Source organism: Stomoxys calcitrans, chromosome 1 (assembly GCF_963082655.1).
Source record: "Stomoxys calcitrans chromosome 1, idStoCalc2.1, whole genome shotgun sequence".
Classification (NCBI taxonomy): Eukaryota; Metazoa; Arthropoda; class Insecta; order Diptera; family Muscidae; genus Stomoxys; species Stomoxys calcitrans.
Window position 1 is genome coordinate 234266994 of NC_081552.1, and position 18451 is coordinate 234285444.

The following is an 18451-nucleotide window of genomic DNA, read 5'->3' on the forward strand; positions in this document are numbered from 1 at the left end:
TATTTTATTTTATTTTATTTTATTTTTTTATTTTTTTTTATTTTATTTTATTTTATTTTGATTTTATTTTATTTTATTTTATTTTTTTTTTTTAATTTTATTTTTTTTTTATTTTATTTTATTTTATTTTATTTCATTTTATTTTATCTTATCTTATTTTATTTTTTATTTTGTTCTTCTTATATTATTTTGTTGTATTTAATTTTATTTTAAAAACAATAAGGAAATTACTCGTTTGAATGGAATCCATACAAATCTTTTAAAATGTGTAATAACAACTTTAAATCCATCTTCCTAACTAATGATTAATTTGTCACATAACAAATAAATTAAAGCAAATTGCGGTTTTTCCTTAGAAATCCTCAAAGAAAAAAGAATTCCCCATTTCACATGAAATCTCACATTTCCCTTTGCGGCAGGGAGGGAACTATCCCTAAATATTTAACGCCTTTACTCTATTAACAGAACAAATGGAAATGTTTTAGCGAGTGCTATGTTACCGCAAGAAAGCAAAAGCAAAAACAAAAACAATAACAACAAAAATTCGCACACATCTGGACCGAATTGAAACTTGAACTTGATTTAATTCAACAACAGCAACAACAACAATAAGAACAGCTAACAAACGGAAGGTAAACCCCACAAAGATTGGCCTTTTTTAAGTTGGTTGGCGAATAGTTGTTGTTGTTAGTGCGATTGTTATTGCTTTCTTTTGAAACTTTGCGAGGCATGCGCTCTCGCAAGACTAGACTCACTTACGCACAGCGTATTGGTTGGTCGTCAGCAGACGTTTTACGTTTCAAAAGAAAACAACAACAAAAGTGAGTTAAAAAAATCAAAACAAAACCCCCTATGATGAAGTGTGGGCAAAAACAATAACAAACGCATGTATAGGAACAAATGGACAGACAAACGGCTGAATGCTTGTGACGTATTTAGCAGTTAGACTCTCATACGCCTCAGTCAAAAGATGATGGTGATGATGCTGGAGGCTGGAGGGCTTAACAAATGCCTTCACACCCTCCGCTTCGTTGTCTCTTTGTTAAACAAGAAGGCAAAAATCAACGTCAATGGTGTGTGGTGTGGCTTTCAAGCCCCACTCGTTGCTTAACATAGCGGTGTCTGTTGTTAACAGGTTTCTGGGTGTTTTTGTTTTGCTTTGTTTTTGGTTAACAGGTGTGTGTGTTTTGGCATATGAGGTGAGAAGAGCAGAGAGTGTATTCGGTGCTGTGGTGTTATGTGGCGAATGAGTGTTACTCATTTTAAACTCTCTGTTAAACAGCCTGCAATCGCACAATCACACACACACACACACACAGTATACCCCGTATACCAGGTTCGGCTTAAAGGTTTGTCGCTCGTATTGGACTGTTAACGATAACAACATTGTCGTCGCTGCTGAACCTAAATACATTGTCGAGGGTATATAAACGTTGGGAGCTGGGACATTGAGCATGCATTGATTCGCTATCACTCGCTCTATTAACTTGCTTCTTTGGTTAGAAGGAAAAAACGTCAACAAAACGTCGTTTTATCAGTTTTTAACTTAAAACAAATTTTTTTAAAAATCAAAAGTAGTTGCTGCAACGTTTGTTGTAATTCTTAGCTAACATTTGAATTGAAAACAATCAAATTAATCAACAACGCCACCCCAAACAAGGATTAAATTGTGAGATTATCCTCGTCAAGTGCAAAGTGAAAATTCAAAAGTAAAGTAAAAAAAATTGTGTTTTGAAATAAAACAAAAATTTTGGACAAGCAACCGTAGACATACAAACGATTCGCAACGAGATCTACACATAGTTAAATCTCCTCAACAAATAGAAGCAAGTTCAACGCCAACAAATAAGCAGTGAAAGAAAAGTGCATTTTTCAAAAAGGCTTATTTTCATCATCCTAAATCAAGTTAAATCAACTCTCTTACGCCAACAAAAAGTATTAAGTGCTAACTTTAAACAGTTGTCACTGAATTAAATTTTTGGAAAGCAGAAAATCTTAGAGGTTCTATACCCCTGATCTACATATCTGGAAGCAATACTTTTTGTTATTCACACTTCAACAAACAAAACAAACTAAACAAAATGATGGCTGTAGCTGCTGCCCAAAAGAACCGCGAAATGTTCGCTATCAAAAAATCCTACAGTATTGAGGTAAGTTTTATTTAACAAAACTCGAATCTTACACAAAACAAAAAATTTTGGGATAGAAGAAGAAAGTAAAAAAAAGAATTTGTGACATGTGAAAACTTTAAAGGATCAACTATGAAGTTTCTTGGAAAATTCCTTTGAAAGAGTTTGAAAATAGGCTAGAGGCAAAAGTGGTCTTAAAATTGGCTTAATTGCAGGGATTTAAATTTTAAATACTTTAACTTAAAGAAAATCTGAGAAAATTCTAAAAATTACTTAAAGGGTTGTATGAAAGTTTGATTTCTTGTATTTGATTTAAGAATAGTGTTTTTATAAAAGCCTGACAATTTCATTATTTTACTATTGGCTAAGAATTTAGAAATTTCTAAATTAGTTGGAAAAAAATTTTTTGCATTAAAAAGTCAAGGAAATTTAATTTATATATATAAAAAAGTTCCCATTTTTTTCGAGAAATTCCTTAATGAATATAAAAATTAAAACGTTTCAAGTGAAAGTGTCTTTAAAATTATTTTTTTAATTGAAATTTTTTGTCGGCAAAGTAATTTTGTCAAAACCTTTAAATTTTTCATTTATTATTTAAGTGAATATCTTAAAATACATAATTTTCAACTTTTGTGTCGATAAAACAGTAGACGAATAATTTGTAAAAAGCAACAAACGCTTAAAATTGTTCTTTAAATATAATTTTAAACACAAAACTACATAATTTTAAAATTTAATGTCGATGGTCGATAAGGCAGTAATCCATTTTTTTGCTTTTTTTAAATTTCTTAAAAAATATTGAAAATAGACAAAACTGCATTTAGAATTTTAAAATTTCCTAAAACTATATAACTTTGAAACGTTTAACCGCAAAATTTTAAAATTGTCGGCAATGCAGTCATCTGAAGTTTTTGGGTTTTCAATTGAAAAGAATTGAATTTTCGATTTAAAATGATTGTAAAATATATGACACTTTACTTTTCGTTAAATTTCTTAGTTAAAAATATATTTTAAATTTCCTTTTAAAGAAAAAATGTAAACATGGTGCCGATAAAGCAATTCTTATTTTTTTTTCAAAAATTTTAAAGAGGCTTTTTCCTTTCGTAATGATGTAAACATAACTGAAAATGCATTTGGAAAAACTTTAATGAATATTTCATTAACATTTATAAAGTCGATAAAGCCGTTCTAAAATTTTCAACGAGTTATTTTAACATTTCAATGGGTTATTTTTAACATAACTGAGAATGGATTTGTAAAAATTTCAACGAATATTTCATTTACAAGTCTAAGGTCGATAAAACAGTTCAGAAAATTTTCAACTCTTGATACAAAATGTTTTTTAACTGATGTAAAAGCATAAGCCAAATGTATACAAAATTTCATAAACCGTTTCTTAGAAGACTATAGCGCAAAGCTTTAGTCGGTAACGCAGTTCAACATATGATTAAAATATTTTTTTCAATTGACAAAGAGACTAAAAACTTTGCTATGAGCTAACTCTGTTCCAAATTTTATAAGCATTTCCTTAAAACAATACCTTAAATATTTGGGAGTCGGTAATGCAGTGTATATAAATTTTATCTTTTTTTTTTCTTTTTTTTACCGAAACTCTGCCTTATTCCTGTAAAATCACTGTAAATAAATTAAAAATAAGCTTGAAATTTCTTATTTTTGTTTTCTATGTGAATTTCTTAGAAATTTCCACATCTCTTTCGCCCTTTTTCCATTCTTTCAAACATATGCCCTTATACAACCGATTAATGCAAATTTCTTTTAATTATGCAATTTCAAACATTACAATTCCAGTTTATTTTCTTTAGACTGAGCTCAAAAAATTTCCAGACAAAATATTGTTTTTATATATTTTATTGATTTTTTTAACACCTTGTTATGGCCACATAAATACAATGACATACTTTTGTCCATTTATTTATTTTTTTTTTTTTTTGGGGAATATTAAGTTGTTTATTTTGATACCATAAATTTAACTGTCACCAAAACAGACAAAAGAGAAGAAGTCACCAGCAAGTTTGCATTACAAGTTCAAACAAAAATTGAATAATTTCAACATACAACCAATGGACAAAAAATTGGAAAAAAAAAACTCTTGAAATAAAATTGAAAACGTAACTGACAACAAGTGGGAGGAGTGTGGCAGCGGTACCGCAACCATCCATCTCGTTGACATTAGCCCACCGACATTGGCATCCATTCATAAAGTTATTCATGGGATGGGGAAACAAGTTTGACATTCATATCGATCGGCAAATTCATGAATCCCAAGTGTTGAACGCATTTGTTTGTGTGTTTGGAGCATCACAAAAAGGCATGATTAAGCTGTCTTTCGGCTTTTTTTTCTGTAATGAAATACCGGCTAATAACAAACACACGAGGAAAAAAAGATGAATGCCCTATTAAACAAAAACAATCAAAACAAAACCATAGTTAACCCCATAAATATTGTGCTGGACAAGGCGCATGCGTACGTGCAAACTTTGTCACACCAATTTCATTATTAATTTATGATGTTGATCTTTCAAAACGCATTTATCACCATAATGATTTGTGGGGTGTTTTGTTTTTTGATTATGTGTGGCGATTAAAAACTTTATGTTTACCACTCGATTAACACCTCGGAAAAGAAGTTAAATACACACGGCCAAATTTTTGTTGTTTTTGAGATATTTTTATGGTGGGCTGGCCATCAACCGCATTTTGTCTGCATTGGTTTCGGCTAAGCCGGCTTGCCACTCATGGTGGTAAAGAAAATTAACATACCTTCATGAAAATATGATATTGGGTTACCAGTAACAAAAATAAACAGCCATTAAACAAAAAACCAGCTGGTTATTTGTTGCATGCCAGCCGGTTAACAATGTTGGCCCTCTGTTAAATTTCCCATTATTGGCCAATTTGGTGTGGCTGATGAAAGATGCAACCTTTGTTGTATCATCTCCAAAAAAACAAAATGCATGCCCAAGGTAAAACAGGGAAAATCTGTTCAGGTTGTCTGTCTTTAAATTAAGATCGTTGTCAGAAATCATAATATTGATTTGTTACTTTCACTTTTTTTGGAGCTGCTTAGGGTTTGCTTGCAAGTTGAGGTATTTATTTTAAATGGCATAACTACATAAAATGGCTATTATGAAGGTGTTAATTTCGTAAAAAAACGAAAAAAAGCAATATTATAGAATCTAAAGTGTGAAATATTAATTTTAACTAAGGGAAAAGTCTGTTATGGTAGGAGTAAATAAAACAAAAAAGGCTGTATTTCAACTTTAACACATAGCAATTGCATATTTTTTTGTATTGAAAGTTTAAAAAAGTGCAAAACAGTATAATTTTAGAATAGGTCGATAAGGCAGTGACAATATTGACCTCAAATATAGAAAACATGTTTTTGGGGAACTTTTTGTATTAGAAAAAAAAAATACAAAACTGCTAATTTTGGAGGATTTTAGTCAAAAGGTCGATAAAGCAGTTCATATCGTATACACAAAATTCAAGCTTATGAGCTAAAAATAGCCACAATGGGTTTGGAATGTCATTTTAACTAAGAAATATAATGAAAATTAATTTTTTTTGAAAAATTTTGTGAAATGTCGCTAAAGCAGTTTCCCGAAAATTTGTAAATATTCAAAAATTCTATAAAACGCTATCAATTTCTACCACTCTATTAAACCTAGATATCCACAATTTGATATTTTAGACAAAAAGGGGTAAATGTCGATAAAGCAGTTAACAATAATTACCAAAATTTTGTGTTTAATGAGCCCGAGACATATGATTTTTGCATGAATCTGATGTAGTTTAATACTCCAATGAAAATTTCCCTCTAATTTCATAAATTTTGCAAAAGTGTCGGTAAAGCAGTTTTCCAAAATTTCCATACTTTTCATAAACTAACTAATTTTATTCATTATTTGTACATAAATCTACAATATATTTATATTCTATTGAGAATTTCCCCATTAATTTCAAAAATTTTACATCAGTGTCGGCAAAGCAGTATCAATAAATTTTTAATTCTTTATAATATGCTGGCAAATTAACTACTGAAAATTATTTTCCAATTCCTGTGTTAATTTTTTAAGTTTTTTCCAAAAGGTTTTAATATAGAATAAATATCAATAATACTGCTCATTCTATAATTTTGTTCTATTACTGAAAATATAATATTTTGATTTTAATTTTCCTATTATTTTCTTTCATTTTAGAATGGTTATCCCTCTCGCCGCCGCTCTTTGGTGGACGATGCTCGTTTTGAAAGTTTGGTCGTTAAACAAAACAAACAAATTGTTTTGGAGGAGGCCCGCAACAAAGCCAATGGTAAGTCCAAAAAACTGAACAGATGAAAATAAAAAAAAGGGAAGAAAACTAAACCCAAGAAATTAAGAAAAAAGGAAATTTTTGTGAATTTTTGGTTTTGCTATTGTTCAAAGTTTTTCCTTTTTTTGTGTGTTTACTTTCACTTTATTTTATAATTTTTAATTTTTATTTATTATTTTTAATTTTTTTAAAGATGGTTCATTGGAAGATGCCATTTTGCAAGCCAAGGGTGAACATGCCCCCACTCAAGAACAAATCGAATTGCAAGATGAACAACCTCTAGAGAATCTAGACGTTGTCGATGACATTCCTCAAACAGAATTCAATGAAGGTAGAGATTTTTTATACTTTTTTTTATTTAATTTTTTTTTATTTAATTAATTTTTCTTTTTGTTCTTATTTTCTTTTAATTTCATAATTTTCTACGTTTTTTGTTGATAACAAAAATAGTCACAATTGAAAATGATATACCAGCTGAATCTGAACAAACTCAGGAAAATAATGATAGTGAAGAATCTAGTGATAAAATTAATACAGATGGTAAGTGGAGGGGTTAAAACAAACAACAAAATCGATAATGCAATGATGAACGAAATAAAACCCAAAAAAAAAAAAACATTCTGAAAAATATCTAAAAAAAAATTGAAAAGGAAAATAATTACCAAAAAATACAAAAACATCGATAAAGCAGTTAAACTCAACACTTCTTGTGCAAAAACTCAAACGTTTTTGTCATTTTGAAAACCTTTAACAAAATTGTTGAAAAATTCTATTAAAACCGAAAGTAAAATTTCATAATGTCGATAAGGCAGTTTGACCTTTTGTTTCCAGTAAAATTTCTCGAAATTCCACCAGTTTTGTTTTCCTATAACATTTTTCACATTTTTTAAATATGTATTGCAAAAATTTAACAAAACCCATTTACCAAATGCCGATAGTGCAGTTCAAGTTTCTAAACCCTTATGATTTTTCAAAAATTTTATATACATTTTCTTTCCTAAGATAAACTTTCATATTTCATAAAAAACTTTTTAAAGTTTTCGCAGAATAATTTGCCAACTGTCGATAAGGCAGCGTAACTTTTTGTTTCCTGTAAAATTCCCCCAAATTCCAACTGTTTTGTTGTTTTTTAATAGTCTGTATTATTTTAAAAAACATTGCGCCAAATTGGTGCAGCATCATTTGCCAAATGCCGATAAGACAGTTCAAAATGTTGAATCTTTAATATTTTGGCAAAATTTTAAATGCATTTTCGTTCTACAAACACATTTTCATATCTTTTAACAAAATGTGTAAAACTTTTGCATTATAATTTGCATATTGCCGATAAGGCAGTGTAACTTTTTGTGTAGTGAAAAATTTCCAAAAAATCCAAAAGTTTTGTCTATCTATAGCAATGTCTTAACAATTTTGAGCAAATTTTGCTATATGCGCATAAACAAACTAACGCATGTCGATAATGCAGTTATAGTTTTTAGTTTTTAAAAAATTTCCCAAAATTTTACATTTACAGTCTTTTTAAACATTTATTTTTATAACAATGAACATAAGTTTTTCTCCTTTTTTGGTTAGTTTTATTTGCCAATCATTATCACCCTCTTAACCTTGTGATTTTGTTATATACCTTTCTTAGCACTCTTAAGGAAATCAATTTATCTTCATTATAATTTTAAATCTTTATGGAAATCCTTCTTATGGGCCTTAAACCTATTTAAAGGTCTTTTTATTCTTGGCTCAACATTTCACACAGAAGGTTGCTAAGATTTCAAGATTTTCTCCTTCATTGCTAAGATTTCAAATGGAAAATTGTTCATTTCCGTTCCATTTTCAACTCAATCGCTAGCAAGCATACAAATCCAGGACAGGAAGATTTAGGGATGTCTGTGTGTGTTAGTGTGGAGAAGATGGGTGGGTGGGTGTGTGTTAATGTCATAAGTCTATAAAAATCTTATAATATAACAATCAAATATAATACCCTGACATTACAACAATGGCAGCACACCATCACCAACATCACCTTCTCCCATGGTTGTGGTTGTGGTTGTGCAAAGGGTATGAGGGGATGATGGTTGCACACTGTTGCACACAGTCCTTCAAAAACACTTAAGCTTTTTATTTCACTCTATTACCTCCCTCAAAAATATGAATGTATAAGAAAGAGCAGCATCCAGCATCACCGAAAGTGAAGAATATACTTGACTTACTATTCGTAGCAGGGAGGTGGCAGCTTAGGGCTGTGAGACATTTGTTGCGCCGCTGGTAACTTGAAAAAAATAGCAGAGAGAGGGTGGGGAAAAACGTTTCATTTCATTGAGTTTATGAGTGGGTGCTAAGCTTGAACAATCATAATGTTCTGGGATTTCTTTCATTCATCATTGCCAACAGTCGTCATGCAAAGCTTTCAAATGTTACGTGCCTTGCATTTGTAATGGTGTTGTGGTTTTTTTTTATTATTATTTTTGGTTGGCATACCTTAATCCTTTTTTTCTTTTTTTTTGTACTTTTGTTTTTACTTTAGATGCTGGTTTAACTGAAGATGAAATTGTCTTGGCCAATGCTGCCAGTGAATCTGCCGAAGCTGAAAACGCCGTGCAAAATGCCGCTTTGATTGTGCGCCTTAAGGAGGGCATCACCTCTTTGGGCCGCATCTTGAAAGCCATTGAGAACTACCATGGCACCATTCAACATGTTGAATCTCGCCAATCTCGCTCCGATGGTGTGGATCATGATGTCTTGATCAAATTGAGCATGACCCGTGGCAATCTGTTGCAATTGATACGCTCGCTGCGCCAAACCGGCTCCTTCAGCAGCATCAACTTGATGGCCGAGAACAATATCAGTGTTAAGGCTCCTTGGTTCCCCAAACATGCTTCGGAATTGGACAACTGCAACCATTTGATGACCAAATACGAACCCGATTTGGACATGAACCACCCAGGCTTCGCTGATAAAGTCTATCGTCAACGTCGCAAGGAAATTGCCGAAATTGCTTTCGCCTACAAATACGGAGATCCAATTCCCCACATCAACTACACCGAAGTTGAGGTCAAGACCTGGCGCTCCGTATTCCGCATGGTCAAGGATTTGACTCCCAAACACGCCTGCATGGAATATCGTGTTGCCTTCAAGAAATTGGAGGAAGAGAAAATCTTTGTCGAGGATCGTCTGCCACAATTGCAAGAGATGTCCGATTTCTTGCGCAGAAACACCGGCTTCACTTTGAGACCAGCTGCTGGTTTGTTGACTGCTCGTGACTTTTTGGCTTCGTTGGCATTCCGCATCTTCCAGAGCACACAATATGTGCGCCATGTGAACTCACCCTTCCACACACCTGAACCGTAAGTATCTCTCGTAGGCTTTTTAGTTAAAAAAAAAATAACCAAACAAATTAAATTTAAGGGCAATCAATTTCCAAGGCCATTTTAGTATCTGGGCTAAGGAAGTATTTTCTTACCCAAAAGATGTTGGCTAATTATCCTTTGGCTGCCAGCCCAACTATTCTCTAAAACTTTTCTCTTGCTGGCGGAAACCTGTTTGAGAAAGCCACTTACAATGGCTTGCTCTTTGTTACGGGGGAGAAAAATAACTTTTTGTGTGTGTCTGTACAATTTCCTTTTTGCCAAAACCTCGTCTATATTGCGGCATTTCCTTGCACCAACCACTCAACCACCCAGGCAAAACCTCATAATTGGCCTTAGAATCATAAGGCAAGCAACAAGTCTCACTGTTTAATGGTAGAGTTGTGTTGCCCAGAGGGCTATGAGAGTGGGAATGCCAATGATGCTGAATACTGGCTCACTTGACAACTCCATTAACATTGTAATTGAGTTATTTAATGTCACTTGGTCTGCCTTTGGCCTCCACCCCCGCGGCTTTCCATGGCCTTACTCTTTAGAGAGGGTGTCTGCATTTATTGTTTTTTGCTATTCTATTTTCTACAATATTTCAACACTTTGTCTTACATAATTCTATTATCATAATTTTTTTTTTCTCTTCTCAAAAATAACACAATGCCCTTTTCCTTTTTTTCTTCTCCTCCATTACAGTGATTGCATCCATGAATTGTTGGGTCATATGCCTTTGTTGTCTGATCCCAGCTTTGCTCAATTCTCTCAGGAAATTGGTTTGGCTTCATTGGGTGCTTCAGATGATGAAATTGAAAAATTATCTACCGTAAGTATTAATGCTAAGCAAATTAAGTTTAAAAATAGAAAATGGGCAATGGGATACAAGAAATGTAGGAAAATCGAAAAAAAAACTGAAACTTGAATTGTTTGAAGAAAGCCTTTTAAGTTAAAAGCAAAAAAGTTTTGAGTTTAAATCGAAACTGAGGGTTCATTAAAAGGGTAATGCAGTGCTGCAAACGAAATGCGCATGTGTTCAAACAGTGTATTTAACAAAACGGTTTAGAAATGATAAAATGGGCTTTAAGTATGGGGTCCATAGCGGGGGGACTGTAAAAAATAGGATTGGTGCTTTTGAATTCAGGATTTTATAGCACGGTCGATAATACAGTTTCATAATTGTCAGCGACATCGTTTAAAAAGTTTATGCATTGGCAAATATTTGGTTAATTATATACTAAATAGTTTTTAATTCTGGTCGCCCTTGGCGACAGTCGATAATGCAGTGTATATTAAATTATTCGACTTGAAACTTTTTGCCATCTAAATAATCATAATCATAATTGGCATTTATAAAAGAACTTTCAACAATTCTCCAGATTGTAGTACACAGTCGATAAAGCAGTTTCAATCAATCCTTTTTTCTAGAACAGGTGAAATTTTTATGAATTCTCTACAGTACAGTTTGAAAAACAGTCTTTAAAATAAAAATATGATGTTGTTGTCGATAGCCCAGTTCACAATAAATTTTCCGATTTAGTACTTAATTCTTCAAATTTCAGACCGCAGCCCTTAAGTTTTCCTCAAAAATGTGAACTATTCATACGAGGTTTACCATAGAGTTCTTAAAACACATAATTTTATGTAATTGTCGACAATGCAGTGCTCATACGGTTTTAGAATTTCAATAATTTTTGATTTTGATTTTTGATTGAATTGGTTCAATGAAGGGTGTTGTGATGATAATGCAGTTTCACAATTAAATTCTGATTATATTTTTGTTCTCCGACCAAATCAGTTTTTAATTTTTTTTTTAATTTTTAATTTTGTTTTTTTTTAATATTTAATTTTGTTTTCTCATGAATTTTAAGGCATTTCTCCGACCAAATCAGTTTTTAATTTTTTTTTTAATTTTTAATTTTGTTTTTTTTTAATATTTAATTTTGTTTTCTTATGAATTTTAAGGCATTTCTTTGAAGATTATATAAAAACATGGCCGGTAAAGCCGTAAATTAAAAAATAATCCTATTTTTATAGTTTTGTTCAACATTTTCAATTTCATTTTCCTACTTTATTTTAAAGTTATTTCTCTCTAATTGTCATGGACAGTATATCCGTATCATACCAGCTTTTATAATTGCGACTCTTAAAAGTTTTTATTAGCCATTTTACCTGAAGCATTTCAGCTTGAATTGTCATTTTTACCAAATTTAAAACCATGATCGGTAGTACCGTGTCGCATCAACTTATTTCATACTCATATTTTTAATGATATCTATCAATTTTATATTCCTATTAAAGTTGAAAGCCATTTCTGCCATATTTTGAATTATGTCGGTAATGCCGTATCACACCAAATCAGTCCTTACTCAAAATTTTGTGTAAAATTTTCAATTTTATCATCTTACGAAAATGTGAAGGCTTTGCTGTTTAATTTTAAAACATTGTCGGTAAGGCCGTAACATGCCAAATGAACCCTTTCTCATAAATATTTAAAATTTTTTCATTGTTATTTTCCTGGGAAAATTTAAAATCATTTTTGTCTAATTATGTGCTTCAACATAGGATGGGGGCAATGCCGTACCCCTTTAACAACTGAGCCCTTACTCATAGTTTTGTCTTAAATTTTCAATTATAATTTTTTATGAAAATGTGAGTTTGCTTCTGTTTTATTTGAAAGCAATGTCGGTAAAGCTTTGCCAAGCCAAATGAGCCCTTCTTCATAGATATGTTTAACATTATCACTATTACTTTTCTATGAGAATTAAAAATCATTTCTGCTTAATTTAAAATCAAGGTCGGTAGTGCAGTCCAATACCCATTCAATTTATACTATATCTTCTTTTTTTAATTTATTTCACTTTGTTCTGTAAAATCATCTCAAATTATGCAAATTTTTTCTTACCACTCATTACAAAACTAATTTTTGCATTTAATTAAACATCTAATCACATATTCAATCATTCAATTTCAATTGGCCAAACAGCTTATTTTCCAAACACACAAAAGTGCAAACATGAAACAATCATGATACGAAAAAAAAAAATTTCCTTCAATCTTAGGCCTTGTCACTTTTTCACTTTTAATTGTTGAATTTCAAAGCAGTTTTTCCATTGCAATTGACCTTTATTTACACAGCAAGCGCCCATAGTTTCTTTTGTGGCCAAATGAAACAAGTTTCTCAATGCATTGCTTCAAAAGCACAAAAAAATTAAATAAAAGCCCCTAACTAAATGTGGGGTGTGCTATTGGCTGACTAGCTAGCTAGCTGGCAGACTGACTGGCTAACTGCATGACTAGTTGACTAAGCTAAGGCAATGACTATGAGTTTTTTAAAGTTCTAAGCCAAGTTTAAGTGCTAGAACTTGAAGCTGTTGGAACAAAAGTCAAGTTCGCTTTTAAACAAACCAAAACCATAAACAAGAACAAGAACGTAACAAGGCATAACCAATCTCCTAGATGGTTGGCCAACTGGCCACCATTAACACCAACTGAGCCAACGCCAGCGCCACATCGTTAGAATAAATTGCTCTTGTAATCTTGACTTAAATGCTTAACTAAGTGGAAAAGAATTTTTCAAATCAATTCAAGGTTATTGGGTTTTTTTTTGTTTTTTGTTTCCATTCTAGCATGCAATTCACTGTTTGGCTTATTTTACTTATCTCTTTGGTTGTTTTTTTTTTTTTAATTTTTTCCAGGTCTACTGGTTCACCGTTGAATTCGGTCTCTGCAAGGAACATGGTGATGTCAAGGCCTACGGTGCTGGTCTTTTGTCTGCCTATGGTGAGCTTTTGCATGCCATCTCCGACAAATGCGAACATCGTCCCTTCGAACCCGCCTCCACAGCTGTGCAACCCTATCAGGATCAAGAATACCAGCCCATTTACTATGTAGCCGAGAGCTTCGATGATGCCAAGGACAAATTCCGTCGTTGGGTCTCTGGCATGTCCCGCCCCTTCGAAGTGCGCTTCAATCCACACACTGAACGCGTCGAAATCTTGGACACCGTTGAGAAATTGGACACTTTGTTGCATCAAATGAACACAGAAATCCTACATCTGACCAATGCCATTAACAAAATGCGCCGCCCCTTCTAAATAGGGGTTGTGTCAGGAGGGAGAAAGATTTAAAGCAAGCAAACACAGAACATTAAAATACTTTCATCATTTCCAAAACTCATTCTCAAAGCCAAAAAACGCAAAAACGAAAAAACAACAACAACAAGCGTAGCTCTACAGCGAATAAGGACCTGCCTTCTGTTCTTTTGTTTTGTTTAGCAACGGTTGGTGTGAATATCATTAAACCACAAGAAAGCAACAACGAGTTACGTTTAGTATTTAAAGTTAAACAGAAAATTCTACTACAATCCCTCTACCCCTCCTCCAAAAAAAAACCTAAAGTATTCTTTTTAATGTACAACAACAAAACCAACTTGAAAAACTCATAGCAAATCATAAACCCCCCACCCACACCCCTAGACCCACCAGCACCCACCACCTCAAGCAATCCTCACTTACTCCATTTTTTTTAGCATCTTTACTTTGTTTATAGAAATTTCCATCGTTTTTTTTTTGTCATCTACACACCTTTGATTAATTTAATTTATTATGAATATTTTGCCTTGTGTTTTTGTCAACCTATCATTGGACCAAAAAACTTTAGTTTTGTAAGCCAATTCTCATTGTACTCATCTTCATGTTGTCTATCCACATTTTTGTTCAAATCCATAATTATGAAAAATTTTGTTAATTATTGTATTATTTTATTCTTTTTTTTCTTCATTTTATTTTTATAATGATTTTCCTTGAATTTCCTCCCTGTGAATGGGGAGGAGAGTGAAAGAATTTATTATGATGAAGACGATGATATTGATATGGGTTTGAAACACCTACTCCTCTTTTTTATGTAATATTTTTTTTTTATTAATTAATTTTATGTATTAAATGTAACTATTATTATTTTTTGTGTATTAAACTAGGTATGTAGATTTATATATAGTATTATTTAAGATTTTCAATAATTAAGTATATTGAAATTGCAAAAATAAAAAAATCAAAAAAAAAAAAAAAAAATCTAAATGTGTTTTAGTAACAACAACAAAAATGCAAATGAAAAAAAAAATGAAAACTTATCAATATATTTGCATACTTATAAAGCAAACAAAACCGATAAAGGAAATGGCTTCAAAATCTATGGGTTTAGAAATCATTAATATTAACAAACCTAACAATGTTTTAATAAGTATATTAAAGCCATACAAATGGCATTGTAAAATTATTGCAAAAAAAAAACCAGAGATAATTGACAATTTTTACAATGTTGTTAAGATGTTGGATTCAAATGTTGCAAACGAAACAGTGTCAGTCATACAATGTGAAATATAAACATTCCCCAGAAATAGAACAAACTTAACAAATGTTTTGATTGAATCGTTATTAAAAGTCATTAAAAACAAATACAATATAAACACAAAGCAAAGAACACATTACAATAGCAATATTGTAGCTTTACACTGATATGTCACTCATAAATTATGCATATTGAGTCAAGGAATGTGAAATAACAGCGATATTATAGAATTTTATTCATATTTTTCTTTTGTTTAAAATACAAACATTTTCCAAATTAAGATACAACAAGTAAAAAGGCGTTAAGTATGGCCGGGCCTAACTTTGAATACCCATCACCTCGGATATATAATCCGATGAAAAATGCATAATTTATGCCCTCACATAGGACGTTTTGTGGTAGCTATATCCAAATCCAGACCGATATGAACCATATACGACACGGATGTCGAAAAATCTAAAACAATTCACTGTCCCAAAATTTCAGCGAAATCGCACAATAAATACCCCTTTTAGGGCGCCAAGATCTTATATCGAGAGATCGATCTATATGACAGCTATATTTAAATTTGGACCGATCTGAGTCAAATTGCAGAAAGATGTTGAAAAGCCTAACACAACTCACTGTCCCCAATTTCGGTGAAATCGCACAATAAATGCGCCTTTTATGGGCCCAAATCCTTAAATCGATAGATCGATCTATATGGTAGCTATATCCAAATCTGAACCGATCTGTGCCAAATTGCAGAAGGATGTTGTAGGGACTAACACAACTCACTTTCCCAAATTTCGGCGACATCGGAAAATAAATACGCCTTTTATGGGCCCAAATCCATAAATCGAAAGATTGGTCTATATGGTAGTTATAGCCAAATCTGAACCGATCTGGGTCAAATTGGAGAGGGATGTTGTAGGGCCTAACACAACTCACTTTCCCAAATTTCGGCGACATCGGACAACAAATGCGCCTTTCATGGGCCGAAGACCTTAAATCGAGGGATCGGCCTATATGGCAGCTATACCCAAAACTTCATCGCTCTAAGCCAAATTGAAGAATTCTATCGACTTGCCTAACATAACTCACTGTCCCAAATTTCGGTGAAATCGCATTATAAATGCGCCTTTTATGGGCCCAAGACCTTAAATCGAGAGATCGGTCTATATGGCAGCTATATTCAAATCTTGACCGATCTTGGAAATATGTCATAGAGCTTACAACAACTCACTGTCCCAAATTTCAGTGGTATCGCACAAAAAATGCGCCTTTTATGGGCCCAAGACCTTAAATCATTAAATCGGTCTATATGTGGGCTATATCAAGATATAGTTCGATATAGCCCATCTTCAAACTTAACCTGCTTATTGACGAAAAAAAGAGTCTGTGCAAAGTTTCAGCTCAATTTCTCTATTTTTAAAGACTGTAGCGTGATTTCAACAGACAGAAGGTCCGACGGACGGACATGGCTAGATCGTCTGAGATGTTTACGCTGATCAAGGATATATATACTTTATAGGATCGGAAATGGATATGATGTGTCGATGTGTTGCAAACGGAGTGACAAAATGAATATACCCTCATTCTTCGTGAGCGTCTCGTGAGGCGTGAGCGTGTCTTGAGTGTCTCGTGAGTCGTAATTAGTGTCTTGAGCAGAGTTTCACTCACTAACACACGAAGAATTTTAACACTCCGATGAGTGACAGTTCTGAACTTCACGGCCGTGTGATTTTTTTTTTTATTTTTTGTTTTGTTTTTATTGTTTATAACTAAATTCTACATACAAAAATAATTTTTTAAATTTTTTTAATTTTTTTTTTATGCTTGAATTTTCTGAAGACTATTATAAACAAATTTAAATTTTATTGTTGTTGAGCGTGTACTTCTTGTCCCCTGCCCTGTGCGCAAGTGTTGCAGCGATGTTAAAGTGTGCTATGTTCTCCGCAAACAGCGTTGCCGCAGCCGAAGCAGTATGCCCGCGTTTTTCGCTGCCGCCCGTACTCAGAACGGCAAAGTCTACATGACGGTCTACTTGACCTAGCCGCAAACGATGGTACATTGCCTTCCATCGGTCTTGGTAATACCTGAAATGAAAAGGAAAATAAAAAACAAATAAATATACATTCTATTCTTGAATTTGAAGATGTTTTCTTACCCTGACATCGAATGCTTCCATCGCATTGCGTATCCATGGATAGGAGGTTATATGGTTGTTCAGGGCACGTTCTTTGATATTTGGTGTGGCCAATTTTTTCGTTAGCAGTAACAAGAACGAGCGCCGTCTGTCACTCCTTTTTATAGGCTTCATTTCGTTGTAAATCGTAAAAGCAGCCAATGCAGTGACGTCCAGCATATTATAAAACATGGTCAACGGCCATCGTTGTGCCGCATTTGTTGACGTTGTAATCTAATATGGCATAGGGCTTCCGCTTCTCGGTTTGCTCGTCAACGAGGCAGGTGTAGTGCATTGTGGAGAGCACGTTCACCACTTTATTTTTTTTCGGCACATATGAGCATAACGATATATCCCCCTCGTTGAACCCAAATAATGTACTATTGATGGTGCGCTTCGGGTTCTTCTTGAAATCCTGAGGAATGAATGAATATGCGGTCTTCCTCCTCAACAAAATACGCGCCAAGTCAAGAGTGGTAAAGAAATTATCCGCGTATATAGTATGGCCAGCATCTAAATATTTTTCCACAAGATCCAGCACTACGTTCTGCCCTTGGTTTATCTCGCGTTGTTTGAAATTCAGTACAAGGTCCATACGGACCTATTCACAAGTCCGCATACTATTCTCACTAAAACCTCAATAACTCCTAAAGTAATGATCCGATCGGCTTAATTTTTTTCCAAAAGATGCGCAACAAAATACTCTTGGAATACTGAGTAACTTTGGGGGTGGGTTGTAGTGGCCGAAGTAGGAGTAATTTCAGTTTGAAAAGGCAAAAAGGTCCCTATGGACCTTCTCACTCATCGGAGGATTAATTGTGATTGGATCTAGATCTCATCAATTGACTCACACGTGACACGAAAACTCACGACTGAAGTCCACACCTCCAGTTTAAAGTCTAAACCAAACACCTTGTGCAAAATTTCTCGTATAAATATTTCGCTCTCTAGAGAGGCCCTCAAGAAGTCAAATCGGAAGATCGGTTTGTATGGAAGCTATATGAAAACATAGACCGATTTGGGCCATTTAGAAACTCAACCGACCTACACTATTAAGAAGCATTTGTGCAAAATTTTGAGCGGCTAGCTTTACTTCTTCGAAAGGTGGCGTGCTTTGACAGACAGACGGA

The 18451-nt window shown here is 33.2% G+C and overlaps 1 protein-coding gene across 1 annotated transcript; it reads left to right on the forward strand.

Annotated features, from left to right (window-relative positions):
* Window positions 1-1460: 1460 nt before the first annotated feature.
* On the forward strand, window positions 1461-14809 carry LOC106094605 (tyrosine 3-monooxygenase). Its single transcript, XM_059360078.1, has 7 exons — window positions 1461-2150; window positions 6350-6461; window positions 6655-6792; window positions 6912-7001; window positions 8980-9799; window positions 10508-10634; window positions 13504-14809. The coding sequence occupies exons 1-7, from the start codon at window positions 2082-2084 to the stop codon at window positions 13900-13902; spliced, it is 1755 nt and encodes a 584-aa protein (XP_059216061.1). The 5' UTR covers window positions 1461-2081; the 3' UTR covers window positions 13903-14809.
* The last annotated feature ends 3642 nt before the right edge of the window (window positions 14810-18451 follow it).

What these genes read in the sequence shown, in the direction of transcription:
- LOC106094605 (XM_059360078.1), top strand. Translation starts at nt 2,082, where the DNA reads ATGATGGCTGTAGCTGCTGCCCAAAAGAACCGCGAAATGTTCGCTATC. An exon ending in TCAAACAGAATTCAATGAAG is followed by an intron (nt 6,793 to 6,911) that starts GTAGAGATTTTT and finishes TAACAAAAATAG; the next exon opens with TCACAATTGAAAATGATATA. An exon ending in AAATTGAAAAATTATCTACC is followed by an intron (nt 10,635 to 13,503) that starts GTAAGTATTAAT and finishes AATTTTTTCCAG; the next exon opens with GTCTACTGGTTCACCGTTGA.